General features: G+C 34.4%; 2 protein-coding genes across 3 annotated transcripts; one reads left to right on the plus strand and one right to left on the minus strand.

The window, feature by feature from the left end:
* The first annotated feature begins 3,269 nt into the window (after positions 1-3,269).
* LOC104111259 (eukaryotic peptide chain release factor subunit 1-3-like) lies at positions 3,270-6,786 on the plus strand. Of its 2 annotated transcripts, none has more exons than XM_009620928.4 (2): positions 3,270-3,387; positions 5,224-6,786. In XM_009620928.4, exon 2 carries the CDS (start codon positions 5,263-5,265, stop codon positions 6,574-6,576), a length of 1,314 nt encoding a protein of 437 aa, XP_009619223.1. In that variant the 5' UTR covers positions 3,270-3,387; positions 5,224-5,262; the 3' UTR covers positions 6,577-6,786. The 2 variants fall into 2 exon arrangements, with proteins under 2 accessions (XP_009619223.1, XP_009619216.1); XM_009620921.4 differs by having other exon boundaries at positions 3,314-3,387; positions 5,219-6,786.
* Positions 6,787-10,384: 3,598 nt separating this feature from the next.
* On the minus strand, positions 10,385-11,453 carry LOC104111270 (transcription repressor OFP13). The gene has a single exon (XM_009620939.4). The coding sequence runs from the start codon at positions 11,213-11,215 to the stop codon at positions 10,481-10,483; it is 735 nt and encodes a 244-aa protein (XP_009619234.1). The 5' UTR covers positions 11,216-11,453; the 3' UTR covers positions 10,385-10,480.
* Between the last annotated feature and the right edge of the window lie 2,984 nt (positions 11,454-14,437).

Consider the following 14,437-nt stretch of genomic DNA (forward strand, 5'->3'; position numbering starts at 1 on the left):
TTCCGTCATAACCTGATCTTGTCGCGTGAGATGGCCTAGAATGATTGCATGCTACTCTTGCAGGACCCACACTGCATCCGCTACATGCTCCTCATCAGCATCATCAGGAGTCGTCTTCCGAACCTGTCGAGGGTACCGCCCGTCATGCACTGGTGTGGCATCATTCCCCTCATTGCGAGTGTCATTGATTGAATCCCCGAAATGAGGTTGCTCCCCTTGAATTTCAGGGTTGCATGTGCCGTTAACAGTGTTATCTGCCATTTCTTTTGTGATTTTTGCTAAGACAAAATAATAAAACACGTTAGTAAGAAAGACAAGGATCAATTTAATCGCACGGCTGTCTAGGCCCCACGGTGGCGCCAAACTGTTTACCCGTAAAACGGTACAGTTAAATTTGTTCGAGGTTTCTAGATAAGTGAATTAATTTGATCTAAAAGATAATAAAATAACTGATAAAATATAAAATACTTAGCCTTAGAATGTAGATGGAACGACATAACTGATGAGTTCGGGAACAAAGTTTTTGGGCACAATAATGATGAGATCAAAAGCGAGAAGATAAAATTGTATTAAAATGATGTATAGAATGTAGTGTAAGTTAGCCAGAAAATTCGTATCCTTTACAATGATAACTGAGCTCTCTATTTATAGCTATGTCTAGGGAAGGAAGTCCTAGGATCATGCTCTTCTTTAATGTCAATTATGAGGGCCATTGATGAAGATGTAACGTTAGACATAAATGCCAAATTCCTTGTAACAGACCATCATCCTTAATGCTGCAAAATATATTGTATTAAATATTACCGGGCGCAAAGTATTTAATACTCCTTTTATGAACTTTATTCCTTCCGATAACAAGCGGAATAGCTATTTTCGGTGGTCATCCTCATCTTGTGTTCCACGTGTCATTCATTTAAGCGACCATGTGTCATGTCGTATTTTTCTCTATACAGGTTTAAGTTCTAGAAGCCTAGTACATGGAAATAAAGTTACTTTGTTTATCACGTTTATTAAATATTTTAGAAAACAACAATTAAATATTTTTCCCATGATATTTGGACGTTTGTCCTCGTAGCCAATGAAGTAAGATGAAATTCATAGAGACTTCGGTTCAAATTCCAGTAAAAATAATTTTTGGCAGCCAAAATTATTCGATACATTTGGTAGAATATTATAGGTACCAGCTGAAATAATTAAGATACCGCAAACTTGCCTCAACAACATCATTAAGAAAAGAAAATATATTTGGACATCTGAGCAAAAACCAACCTAAGTTAATTAGCTTGTCAAATACTTAATAATTAATGTCTTTTGCTCTCAAAACATTTATCACATTTTACTTATCAGAGTCGAAGCAAGTAAAATTCAATCAATATTTTAAAGGGAAAAAGACTAGATTTGTCCCTCTACTTTCATATATAGTTTATATTTATCCTCCGTTTCACTTTTCGTTCAAATCCGTCCCTACCGTTAGCAAAGTAAACAAAAATACCCTCAACCATAACGGTTGTCCACCGTGGCAACCCAGTGCCTCAAAATTATAAACGTGTCATTTCCTTATTGGACATGTTTTAAAGCTTCTTTTCTTAATAATTTCTCTTATTTTAATATATATTTTTATTAGTGGGTCCCAGTTCCCATTTATTTTTCTCTTTTTATTTTGTCTCAGCTCCTCAGACAAACCCAAAACGCGCCACCACCGGGCGGTGTTGGTGGTGGGTCTGTTTTACCTTCCCACTTCCCACAAATATTTTACTTTCTTAGATCAAAATTATCATTCATGAAGGTTACTGGCTTAGTGGAATCCTTCTCAAACAGAGCCTTTTGTCCTTTCATAGATATGTTTGCAACTTCTTCCATGGCAATATATATGGTTCACTCCACCATCCACAAACTGATGAGCGATGAAAATATCAAAAAGATTCAATGCATTATAAAAGGGTGAATTCAAAGAAATATTCAAGTTGAAAATTGGCAGCTTATAAAAAGTGAATTAAATACAAAGAAATTTGCAACTGCTGAGGAGAATGGGTTGCCGTCGGTGGTAGCAAGAATTGAAAACTTAAAGCATGTTTGTTGTACTGGCTCTTGAAGCCTCTAAAAATCTCATTAATTCTCCTTACTTCATGAAAAGAAAAAATAGAAAGTAAGGGATTCATACATGAAAGAAGAGATAATCTTCCAAAGTTAAAATCATGTGTGATTTTCAGAAAAATAATTTTCATTCACCTTGCTGATGCGTTGGTTAAAGGACTCTGTGTGAAGAGAGACGAAAAAGAAAGAGAACGAAAAAAAAAAATAGGAAGAGGGACCCACCAATAAAAATGTATTTCAAAATAAGAGAAATTATTAAGAAAAGAAGCTTTAAAACGTGTCCAATAAGGAAATGACACTTGTATAACTTTGAGTGACTGGACAATGGACAACTGTTAGGGTTGAGGGTATTTCTTTTTTACTTTGCTAACGGTAGGGACGAATTTAAACGAAAAGTGAAACAGAGGATAAATGTAAACTATATACGAAAGTACATGGACAAATCCAACCTTTTCCCCTATTTTAAACTATATTTATTCACATTTTGATATGAGAAAAGTATCAATTTATAGTACTAATATATTTTATGTAACTTCTAAATATTTCAACTTTAATTAGAAACGAGTTAACTTAATTTGATTTAGTTCTGAAAATTGGTCAACCTTGAAATATAAAATGAACAAACAAGGACAACATTAATTATTTACTATTTATCTAGAATTTTAACTACCTTATTAAGTATTATAATTTATAAATAATAGTAAAAATCAGATATACTGGAATATCTCGAAAAGGGAGATCATCTCATCAATTTCATAAACTCACGGAATATGCACAAAGAAATTAAATATACGATCATGTCAAATATGTCTTGCTCAAAGTTTTAGCAACATCCAAGATCCAAATGGAGTGTTGTTACATGCTTCTTGATCATCAAATAGCAACACTCAAGATCCAAATGGAATGTTGTTACATGCTTCTTGATCATCAAATATATCAAGAAGATCCATATCATCATATGTTCGAGAAATACGCCGCTAAAACATGCGAATTGCGGATAACAAATCAGAGTGAAGAAGAAGGGATAAATAGAATTATAACTTATCAATAAAATCCTTTTTTTCTTTAAAAAAATAAATAAATATACTGGAACGTAAACTTTCAGATTGACAGTAATAAAATTCAGTTTTTTAGTATTTTGAAATTACGGACCAGCTACTGCTCTTTACACAAACTTTTTATCCATTTATTATAAATAAATTATTGTTGCGTATAAATAGTAGCTCAAAAGGGTTTCCACAATTTTCCCACAGCCAGCTTTGCTCGAGCTACTGCGACTGCTGCTTCCAACAGGTAATGTGTACCCTTCTTCTCTCTTAAAATTAGCTTGAATTTTCATAGTTTAGCTTCTAATTCTAATATGGGGTTTATTCTATTAAACTAATTAATTGTTTGAATCACTCTAAAATAATTGATAGGAAGTGATTTGCTTGGATTCTTGAATTTTTTGTATTTTAGCTTCCCAGTATCTTCAATTGATTGTCTTATTTGTGGGTTGATTTACTGTAGATTTTGCTGCTGTATCAATCTTGATGATAGTACTATATGTGTGGGAAATCATTACTAGAGCTATGGTTGAATAAGATTCTCGGTTTAATTTTATTATTTTTATGACGGTGTTATCTAGGCCAGCTAGCACATACCTCGAATTTCACTAGATACCTGCAATCTACCGTCACCACAAGTACCGGGTAACTCTCTCCCTACCAAGGCTTAGGCAGATGGAAAAAAATTACCTAATGTTTTTTTTTGTTTTCGCTGAGATTTGAACTTGAGATCTCGTGGTTCTCCTCCCACTTCTTTGACCACTTAAATAAGATTCACGATTTATGTAATGACATCCAAATGAATATGTGAAGGAGGCAATCTCTTTTTGTTCTGGTTTTATGGTTTGCAGAATATCGAAAAAGTAGTAGTTTTAGTTAGTGTAAAAACTTGATTGGGAAATAGTTTTGGTTAGATTTTGATAAACAAAACCTGATTGGATAACTCCTGTTGATAAAAGGAGTTTTGTTTTATACATCTAGTTATCTTTAAGGCTAGTGGTGAAAAAAGTTTGTTTATTGATGATTCCATGGAAATTTTATAGTCTTCTACCTGCGTGCAATAATTATATTGGTCTTGTGAGGTACCTCTGTTGTTCTAGGGTTGTTTCTTCAGAGATTTATAGAAGTGCTTTGTCCTTAACATTGGAAACCTGGTGTACATTTCAACCTAGAGACATGAGTTCTGATTTTCTACTTATTGTATTGCTGAACTTACATTTCTTTGCTCGGGCAGTTGCTCACGACTAGGAAACCTCTCTACTACATGAACTTTTGTAGTATTTAAAAATTTGAATTGTATTGGTATGAAATCTCCTCTTACAACCAAAATATCTCCGTCAAAATAGATCATAAGTGATATTGAACCATCTGTATGAGTTATTAACATACATATCATACCCATTTGACATGGAAATATTGAGCCAGATGAAGAGTCCAGGCACTATAAAATCAAAGGTGAAGCTAGTTTTGAAGGTATTCTGATGGCAAGACAATAGAGGGTACTCGTAATTCGACACGGGCCTGGTAGCTGCTAATTCTTAAGACGCATATTGTCCTGTTGTACTCCTCTTCTATATTTCAAGGGATGGCGTTCGTGGGGTGGGTTGGTTGGGTTTAACTAATATATACTCATTTGTGTTTGATCAATTTTAATTTTGCGGGAAGACATAGCTGAATAGCTTATATATATCTAGAACTCAGCGTATGGCATATGGAACATGTCAACTCAAGATAAACCAATAAGATTTCAGGTTATTGCGTACACAGTTCGTAATGGCAGAAAAAATGCCGTTGGATGACTAAATGCTATTTTCCCACTATACCATGTTGACAGCTAATGCACCTCAAGCCTCAAGGGTGCTGAAAAATGTGTATTATCTGTTTTAATTAGTTTTGATTGTTTAGGCGGGATTGTGAATATTTTGCTCATTAATGAAGGTCCTTAATTGAAATCTCAGAAATAAGTACTTCAGAACGCACCTGTAGTTTCTAGTCTTACATTATGTTTTTCTTTTATCTCCTGAATTTTACATTCATGGTCGATGTGGACTCTAATTTGTGTTCAATATGCCTCCTAGGTCAGATTAATTTGTAGCTCAGCTTGTGGTAGTAGCAGTTTGCAATGGCAGATGGCCAAGAAAATGACAAGAATATTGAGATATGGAAAATGAAAAAGTTAATCAAAGCCATGGAATCTGCAAGAGGAAACGGTACCAGTATGATCTCTCTTATTATACCTCCTGGTGATCAGATATCTCGGATAACAAGGATGTTGGCAGAAGAATATGGTACTGCATCCAATATTAAGAGCAGAGTAAATCGTCAGTCCGTCCTTGGTGCAATAACGTCTGCCCAACAGAGGCTTAAGCTGTATAATAAGGTACCTCCTAATGGGTTGGTCCTTTATACTGGAACTATAATGACTGACGATGGGAAGGAAAAGAAGGTCACCTTTGACCTTACACCTTTTAAGCCAATAAATGCGTCTCTGTACCTATGTGACAACAAGTTTCATACGGAACCTCTGGGCGAGCTCTTGGAATCAGATGAGAAGTTTGGTTTCATTGTCATGGATGGTAATGGCACTCTTTTTGGAACCTTAAGTGGCAACACCAGGGAAGTCCTTCATAAATTCACTGTTGACCTTCCCAAGAAGCATGGAAGAGGAGGTCAATCAGCTCTGCGATTTGCTCGTCTTCGAATGGAGAAACGTCATAACTATGTGAGGAAGACAGCAGAGCTTGCTACTCAGTTCTTCATTAATCCAGCCACTAGTCAGCCAAATGTATCTGGACTAATACTTGCTGGGTCAGCTGATTTCAAGACAGAGCTGAGCCAGTCTGATATGTTTGATCAACGCCTACAAACAAAGATACTTAATGTGGTTGATGTGTCCTATGGTGGGGAAAATGGATTCAATCAGGCTATTGAGCTATCTGCTGAGATTCTTGCGAATGTGAAGTTTATACAAGAAAAGCGCTTGATAGGGAAATTCTTTGAGGAGATCAGTCAAGATACTGGAAAGTATGTATTTGGTGTGGATGACACAATAAAAGCTCTTGAGATGGGAGCTGTTGAAACTCTTGTTGTTTGGGAAAATCTTGATATAAACCGTTATGTGCTGAAAAATAGTGTTACTAATGAGATTGTCATTAGGCACCTAAACAAGGACCAAGAGGCTGATCACAGCAACTTCAAGGATCCTGACACCTCAGCTGAATTGGAGGTCCAGGACAAAATGCCACTATTGGAGTGGTTTGCCAATGAGTACAAAAACTTTGGTTGTTCACTTGAGTTTGTCACTAACAGGTCTCAAGAGGGGTCACAGTTCTGTCGAGGATTTGGTGGCATTGGGGGGATCCTTCGCTACCAGCTTGACATGCGTTCGTTTGATGAGCCATCTGATGAAGGAGAATATTTTGAGGATTCTGATTAAGCTTTATCTCGTCTCCTTAGTCCCGATGATGGATAAGAGATGCAATTTGTTGAAAGTTTTGAGGTTACCTAGTAATGAGTTTCCTGCTTTCATGCTGAATATCAATCACTGAGTTTTGGCTGTTGTTAAAAATTGTTTGCTTTTCTTTTACATGTGAAACAGGTTTCTGTGGGACTATCTTCAATTCGAAAGGGGACTTCTTATTGTTTATGAGCCTACCTACCTTATTACTGTATGTTTGTTATGGCGCTCTTGAGCTATGTTTATTCATAATGGAACTTAAATCGCTACACTTACTGTCAGAACCAAGTCATTCTTCTAAACATTAAGAAGATTAAGTACTAAGTTGTGGAGTCTAGAAAGATATTTAGGTATCATATCGATGTAGGAGCTGTTTAAATGCCTTTTACATTGGCATGTTTTGTCATTTCTTTACAGACCAGGAGATAGGTAATATCAGTAGACCTATGCCTTAGAGTTGTAAATTTGCTAGATTGGTCTGTCCTTTTCAATGGAGCTACCAGAAAATATACATTTTTCTCCACTAACCAGGTAGGTTCATTACCTTTAGTTTTAACCTATGGTGGGGGGTGGATTGGGGATGCACTTAATTCTGCAGTTTCTCTTAGAAAATGGAACTAGGATAAATCTGTTTGAAGTTAAAGACCAGTGGCACACAAATTGCAGTTTGAAATGTGGTCTATCTTTTGATAATCCAGTTCTAAGTGGGAATGCATGTGATGATGGTTGTGTATGTGACATCTCAACACTTCATGTGCTTGGATGTGAATTTCTTGATAATGTCTCATATCTTGTCATCGGAAAGATGTTAGGATGAAGCAGTATCCAAATTATAAGTCGATAATGCATGTGTATATGTTTCTTCAATGCCTTAACATCCAGTGATATAGGGCACGAGAAAATTGATGTCAAGCTAGAGATCTTTCCTTACCGCAATGAAGTAAAACTTCTTAGCAATTTGATGAGGGTGTTGAAACTTATCATTATAAATTGGCAGTGAGTCTGTTTTGTTGGTTCCAGGAGCAAGAGAGAAGAAATATAGACTGGCCATGTAAAGAGATCTTCTGCATCTCTTGTTGTCAACCTTAAAAATTATGCTTTTGCTGTGCAATACATGCTGAGTAGTTCTTTTTCAGTTTACTTTTGGATTGATTGCTTAGAGTTACACCGATAACTTGTCAAGTTTCCAGGTCTTGATTTAATGTCAGTTTTCTGCATTTAGTTTTGAAGCTTAATTAGATGCAACGGGTTTGACCGAAATCGCTGCATCTACGCTAGATGGGCCACTGCTTGTGGATTCAACCTGTTTGACAGGCAGCAAAGTTGTGGTTGCAGGAAAGGATGCTTCCTTGTATGCTGTATTTTATAAGCCTAATCATGCATGTTGTACATTGCATGCTTCCTTGTGTTAACTGTATCAACCTAATCATGTAGTTGTACATTGCATGCTTCCTTGTGTTAACTGTATCAACCTAATCATGTAGTTGTACATTTGCATGTTCTTAGTTCTTTCATATGCAAAAGGATTTCAAAAACTTTGATCAAAAGAGTCCCCAGATCTCCCCACCCACACCAAATCCTCTTTCTCTACCACTCTTTTAAATGCAATATTGGCAGACTACTGTAGAAAGCAGGTGGTCGGATTGTGCTTCTTTTGGACAATGGATGATGGTGATGTGACAAGAACTAATTGAATGACCAACAAATGTTGTTGTGGTGAAACAGTAAGTACTTTTTTATCCTTAACCAAAGTCTGGAATATCTGCAACATTTTACTTCCGATCAGAAGCGGACTTAGGGAGGCATTAATATTCTGCTCAACCAGTGTCCCTAAATATATATAAAAAAGATTTCTGCCGAAGTTTACGGGATACGGTAACCCCTCAAGATTACACATAGGTTTGCCTCTGCTTACAATATAGGACTTCCGGCTCAATTCCGGACTTAGTCGGGCCTCAATACGAGTAAACGACACGGTGAAACCAGAAAAAAAAAAAAAAAGAATTTGGTGTCAGTTAATAGTGACCTCATTTTGGATGAGGCACTGTTTTGTTTTCCTATATGCATGTGCAAAATTGGTGCAACTATTCATTATAAAGCAATGTTGTCATGGTTCCTTTTCAATGATGAAATAGTCAAATAGTTTCTATGTTTGCTTCCTTTTCAATACAGCACTGTTTGAGGAATTCGTGCTTCTATTTTTTACTGAGTACCTTAGCCTCGTAAAAGGAGTGCAAGAGGAAAAATAGGGGGTTGAGAAAGCATGTTGGTAGTCTTGATTTTTTTTACTGTTTTCTCGTAATCATTGCTATTTGTCCAGAATTGATTTATCCTCGTCGTGCTGCGTACAAGATACTATCTCCCTTCCATATTATTTGTTTTTTTAAAGTTTTTGCGTACTTCTAAGAAAAATATTTGACAACTTTAATAATAAAAGTATTAAAATGCTCAATTTAGTTTTTTAACATCTCATTTACTTAACACTTCACTAATTGGAACAATAAGAGTAAAACTAAATGATTTTTCTTGAAATGTCAAAATATTTTGAAACAAACTCGATTGACTGAAAAAGACAAATATTTGAAGCAGGAGAAGAATCTTCTTACGCATACAAGATAGGACTGTCACTAGGTAAGTTGGAGTATCTAATTAACAAATCATGCCAAACCAAGATTTACAGCTTCACAAATCACAATTTATGCTTTCATAATGCACCTTTCACAAACCATGTTATTTTTATACAATTTTCAGCATCTCCCTTTGAATATCATGTAAAATGCATGGCATAACTCTTAAAGTCAGAGAAAATGGTCCAAACAATAGTGGGCAATATAGTTGAAAGACAAGACATTGGGTACAACATGGTCCTAACTTCTATAATCCTCGTTATCCAGGCTGTATAGAAAACTACTTTTAACTGATTCTCATTCACACCACATAATTAATCACATCATTAGAGATTTTTGGCACAAATTCCTATCAATGAACGCATTCTTCTTCTTTTGATGTTGTATATCAATGATATACACCTTAATCTTCATTCTCTAACTATTGTGCTTCATTTAATGTTGCCAAACATTATCTTGATCGTGACATTGACAAGACAGAAAAGTTAGTGTTTGTAGGTTTGTGAAATTCAATCAACACATGCCTGTAGAAAATTTATGATGTATGAGCCGTTTCGCATGTGAAGCCGAAGGTTTACGATAAACAACCTTTTACGTGCACAAGGTAGGAGCAAGGTTTGTGTACATATTATTCTTTTCAAAACTCATTTGTGATATTACACTGGATATATTATAGTTGAGCCGTTTCCCGTGTGGAGCCGAAGGTTTATCGAAAACATCGTCTCTAAGGGGAAAGTCTACATACATACTATCTTTTATTCCAGATTCATTTATGAGATTACACTACATATATTATTGTTGAGCCGTTTCCTGTGTGGTAGAATGGTATTTTGCGAAACTCATTGAATGGTAGTATCATGATATTTTGCTAAAAGTAACATCACTCTAATGGAATGCACGAGAAGGACCAATGGATTAGGTCGGTGATATTCACTGCATTTATGGGGTATTCGCTTAGAGACGAATCCAGCATTTACTGAATTATGTAATATGAAAATTATGAGTAGAAAATTTGACATATTTTTTTTAAAAAAAATTGTTAAAAATACTGAATTACCTATTGAACATAACCTCCATTTACCTTTGATCCACCTAATCTCAAGTTAATTTGGAGTATACATGTTGGAATTTATGTTAGTGCTAGGGATGGGATTAAAAAGGGAGAAAATGTGATGGATATTTATTTGCAATATGTATATTTTTTCCCTTTAACCTAAACAATTAATAATTTACACAAAATGACAGTTGAGTAGTTATCATCCTAAGGAACTACTCCCCCTCTTTTCTTGCTCCTCAATCTCCTTATGTCCTATTGAAGTCCGAGGAGAAGAGAAAGAAGAAGCAGCAGAAGAATAAGTAGTAAATGAATCAGAAGTACAATTAGTTGGAGGAATTATAGAAAACTCAACAAGCAAATCTACAAAAGCACCTACAATAAATCCATGATTTACTTTCCCGTTCATCTTTAAATACCATCCTAATAACTCTTGTAATGATTTCCAAGAATCTTTAATCCCATGTGTTTCCACCATTTCTTCCATTGATTTCTTGAAATCTAAATATGGATCCTCTGATTCCATAGCCAATGCTACACTTTCTTTAAATGGCAAGTCTTCATCTTCTTCTTTTGCTTCTTCTACTTTCTCTAGTGCTTGTTCTTGATTTTGACTTGGTTTTTGTTCATTCAAAATTGAGCTAGTACAATTTGGCTCAAAGAAAAGCCTTTCTGAACGAACCCCTTTTATGATCATTTCCAATGGTTCACCTGTTCCTAACAAATCATCAGATTCTGTTGAAAAACTAGCTGATTCTGAAGAATTTGTGAACCAAGATTCTGGTGTTTCAATATTTTCAACCCCATGATCAGAAGGGTCAAAAAACACTGAATTTATAGTCTTGAAAATCTTGTTGTCATTTGCTCTAAAAGATAGAGTCTTGGAATTTGCACAAGATGGCCATTGCCATGAACCAAGATTCATTTTCTTGCCCATAATAATAGCTTAGTACCCCTTGTTATATTTGATCAAGAATCTAACTTTTTTGGGTAGTTTGTAGAGTCGTTTTTGGGATGGAAAAAAGTTGTGATTTTTTTGAGGTATTAATGGTGTGATAAAAAGGAATAGCAAAAGGGAAGGGAGATATAAAGGAGAGGTGAGAGGAAAGTGGAGAGGAAATGAGGGGTGGTAGGTCCATTCATGTGTGTTATTTAATTTGTATGTATTGAAGAATTTAATGGTTTTAAATTCAGTATCACGAAGAAATGAACATAGCAGCACATTTATTGCAACATAAATTATGAAATTCTAATTGCATTTTTTAAATGAACTTTTATAATCAAGTTTGCTAAGCCAACAAAGTGCAGGAAGCCTCCTTATAATTTAATTTCCTAATCTAATCATGAGCAAGTTCTTATTTAATTATGTTAGCCACAGAATTTTATGGAAGATATGTACCTGCAGCTACATCATATGCAATAATACAATTAGATTATCTTGTTTTATACTATTTGATTTAATTAAACTCTATTTTTTTCGTTTGTGCTTTTGGAAACAAACATTATTTCACTCATTTGTCTTTTTATTTTATAATCATGGTGTTCGAGTCAGTTTATTCATATCTCATCTAAGTTTACTATGCACCCGCTACCTCCCACAAGCTAACTCATTTGTTCAATTCATTTGCGGTTATCATATTAGGGTCATTTTAACTTTCTCTAGTGAGTTGTGAGCTTTTGTGATGCATATATGTTATATCTGTTTGTCTTGACATTTAATTATACTAGAAGCCATTACTATATTTAGCCATCAATTTAAAACTACTAAAATATAGTGATTTTTAAAATATCCACTGCACTTCAAGAAAATTCATCTTAGAGAGAAATTCAAGTTTAAATTTGATAAATTCGACTATTGAAAACACTGGCTTCAATCAATGGGGCACTGCATGTTCAATATCTACTACAAAAGAGATAATTCACTTCAGACATGTGAAAGAGCTAAAAGCGGACCTTTTTGAAATATAATTTATGCCGAAAGTAGAGTTGCATAATATTGTGAAAATAGTACGGGTTAGCCAGTTTTTCGAACTGATAATTGAGAAATAGTCAACGTTGGTAAAGTCATTGAAAAAGCTACTATTTTGCTGAAACACGAAAAGTTCCAGCATAATATGCTCATGGAACTCGTGCGTATAAACTTCCAGCATATTATATTGGAACCCCAACACACAGAAAGTTCCAGCATAATATGTTGGATTATGGAGCTCATGCATATAAATTTCTCGCATATTATGTTGAAATTCCAGCACATTATGCTGGAAGCTCATATGTAAAAAATTCAAAGTCCAACATATTATACTGGATTTTTTTCAAATTTTTATTTTTGTTTAAATTTTATCTTTACATGAAAAAGTAACTAAATTTCAATTACTTTTAAAATTATGATTATTTTTCAATTATCAGTTCTAAATTTGACTATTTTCTATCCCCGGTAATATTGGCTCAAATGGTCGAGCAAAGCAAGGCCTTAATTCGAGGCCTTTAAAAAAAAAAAAAAAAAAAAACATGGACAATGATTTTGACATTATGCTTACTTGCCCTATCAAATGTGTTAATGACATTTGGAGGTTACGATAGTTTTCCTTTTTCCCTCTGTTCAAGAAGTGACGCTCTTTTGTTGAGCCGTCCCTAATTTTGTGGCACGACAATCATACCAATATATCATTTATAAAGTAATAATAGATAAATTTTTATAATAAATATTATAATTAACCTAGTAGAAATGATAATTAATGCTATTACTTTTTTTTCACGGATAGTGTTAATTTTGCAACTGTTAATCTATATAACTTAAACTAAGCACATTGCAATAGCTGGTTAAGGTGGTAAAATGGAAGGACTTAATTGTTGTTTTTGAGAAACTTACTATGAGATAGGCAGACATCATGTGATTTATTCATTTGGAAATCACTATATTAAAGAGGTCAGAATTTCAGAAAGGGACAATAAAGGGTGAAATTCAAAATTTTGATTAGGATTGTGGTGTGATAAATATGATTTCTTCATCCTTAATTAATTAAAAGTTTTGGGTTAGAACTTAAAAATGGAAAAAATATCCTAGTAGAAAACGTATTCTCCTTTATTGGGCCTTACACGATACAAATTGGGGAAAAATAAAAATAGTCAGATTTACAATTAGTAATTGAAAAATAATTAGAATTTCAAAAATAATCGAAATTAGCTATTTTTTTCATGTAAATATAAAATCTGAACAAAAACACCCTTAAAAATCCGGAAGCATTCCAGCATAATATGTTGGAGTTCGAATTTTTTACATATGAGCTTCCAGCATAATGTGTTGGAATTTAATAATGTGTTGGAGTTCCAACATAAAATGCGGGAAGTTTATATGCATGAGCTCCATAATACAACATATTGTGCTGGAACTTTCCGTGTGCAGTTCCAACATAATATGCTGAAAGTTTATACGCAGGAGCTCCGTAATTCCCTATATTATACTGGAACTTTCCGTGTTTCAACAAAATAATGACTCTTTTTCAATAATTTTACAAACGCTGACTATTTTTCAATTATCAGTCCAAAAACTGACTAGCCCGTGTTATTTTCACCTACAAATTCCGATTAATCGGAACACTAGTACTGAAACAAATACGAGTACTGAAACAAAGACATTCAAAAAAAATTAGTAAGTGGTAGTAGTATACTTTGCTTCTATTTTACCCCTTTCCTCTTTTTGCAATGAGTCCATTTATTATTGCCATCTATAAGGCTCCTCTTAACCCCTATTCAACATTTATTACACTACTCCAGACATCCCAATGGCCATAATTCACCGCCGCTTCTGATTTATGTTGCAGTTCTTTTCCAAAATATAACATGGTCAACATGTACAGCCAATAAATTACTGCGGTACTTAACCAAATGAAGTGACAATTCAACGATATATAGGATATCTATAATCCCTTTATCATTTGAGAAGAAAGGGTAAGATAAATACTATACGGAGTATATTTTTTTAGTCGTTCTATATAATATACATATTTTATATACTTTTTAGCTAGCGATTACAATTAGTTTTGATCGATTGGCCAATTTTATATTTGCTCAAAGGGTAATGACAATTGTGTCCTCCTCTCAGATTAACTGTTTGGTATTGGAGTTTATTTGCCTGACTAATCGATTCGTGTTGTATAGG

Source organism: Nicotiana tomentosiformis, chromosome 5 (assembly GCF_000390325.3).
Source record: "Nicotiana tomentosiformis chromosome 5, ASM39032v3, whole genome shotgun sequence".
Taxonomy (NCBI): Eukaryota; Viridiplantae; Streptophyta; class Magnoliopsida; order Solanales; family Solanaceae; genus Nicotiana; species Nicotiana tomentosiformis.

Coding starts and splice junctions, on each gene's coding strand:
- LOC104111259 (XM_009620928.4), top strand. CDS start 5,263: ATGGCAGATGGCCAAGAAAATGACAAGAATATTGAGATATGGAAAATG.
- LOC104111270 (XM_009620939.4), bottom strand. CDS start 11,215: ATGGGCAAGAAAATGAATCTTGGTTCATGGCAATGGCCATCTTGTGCA.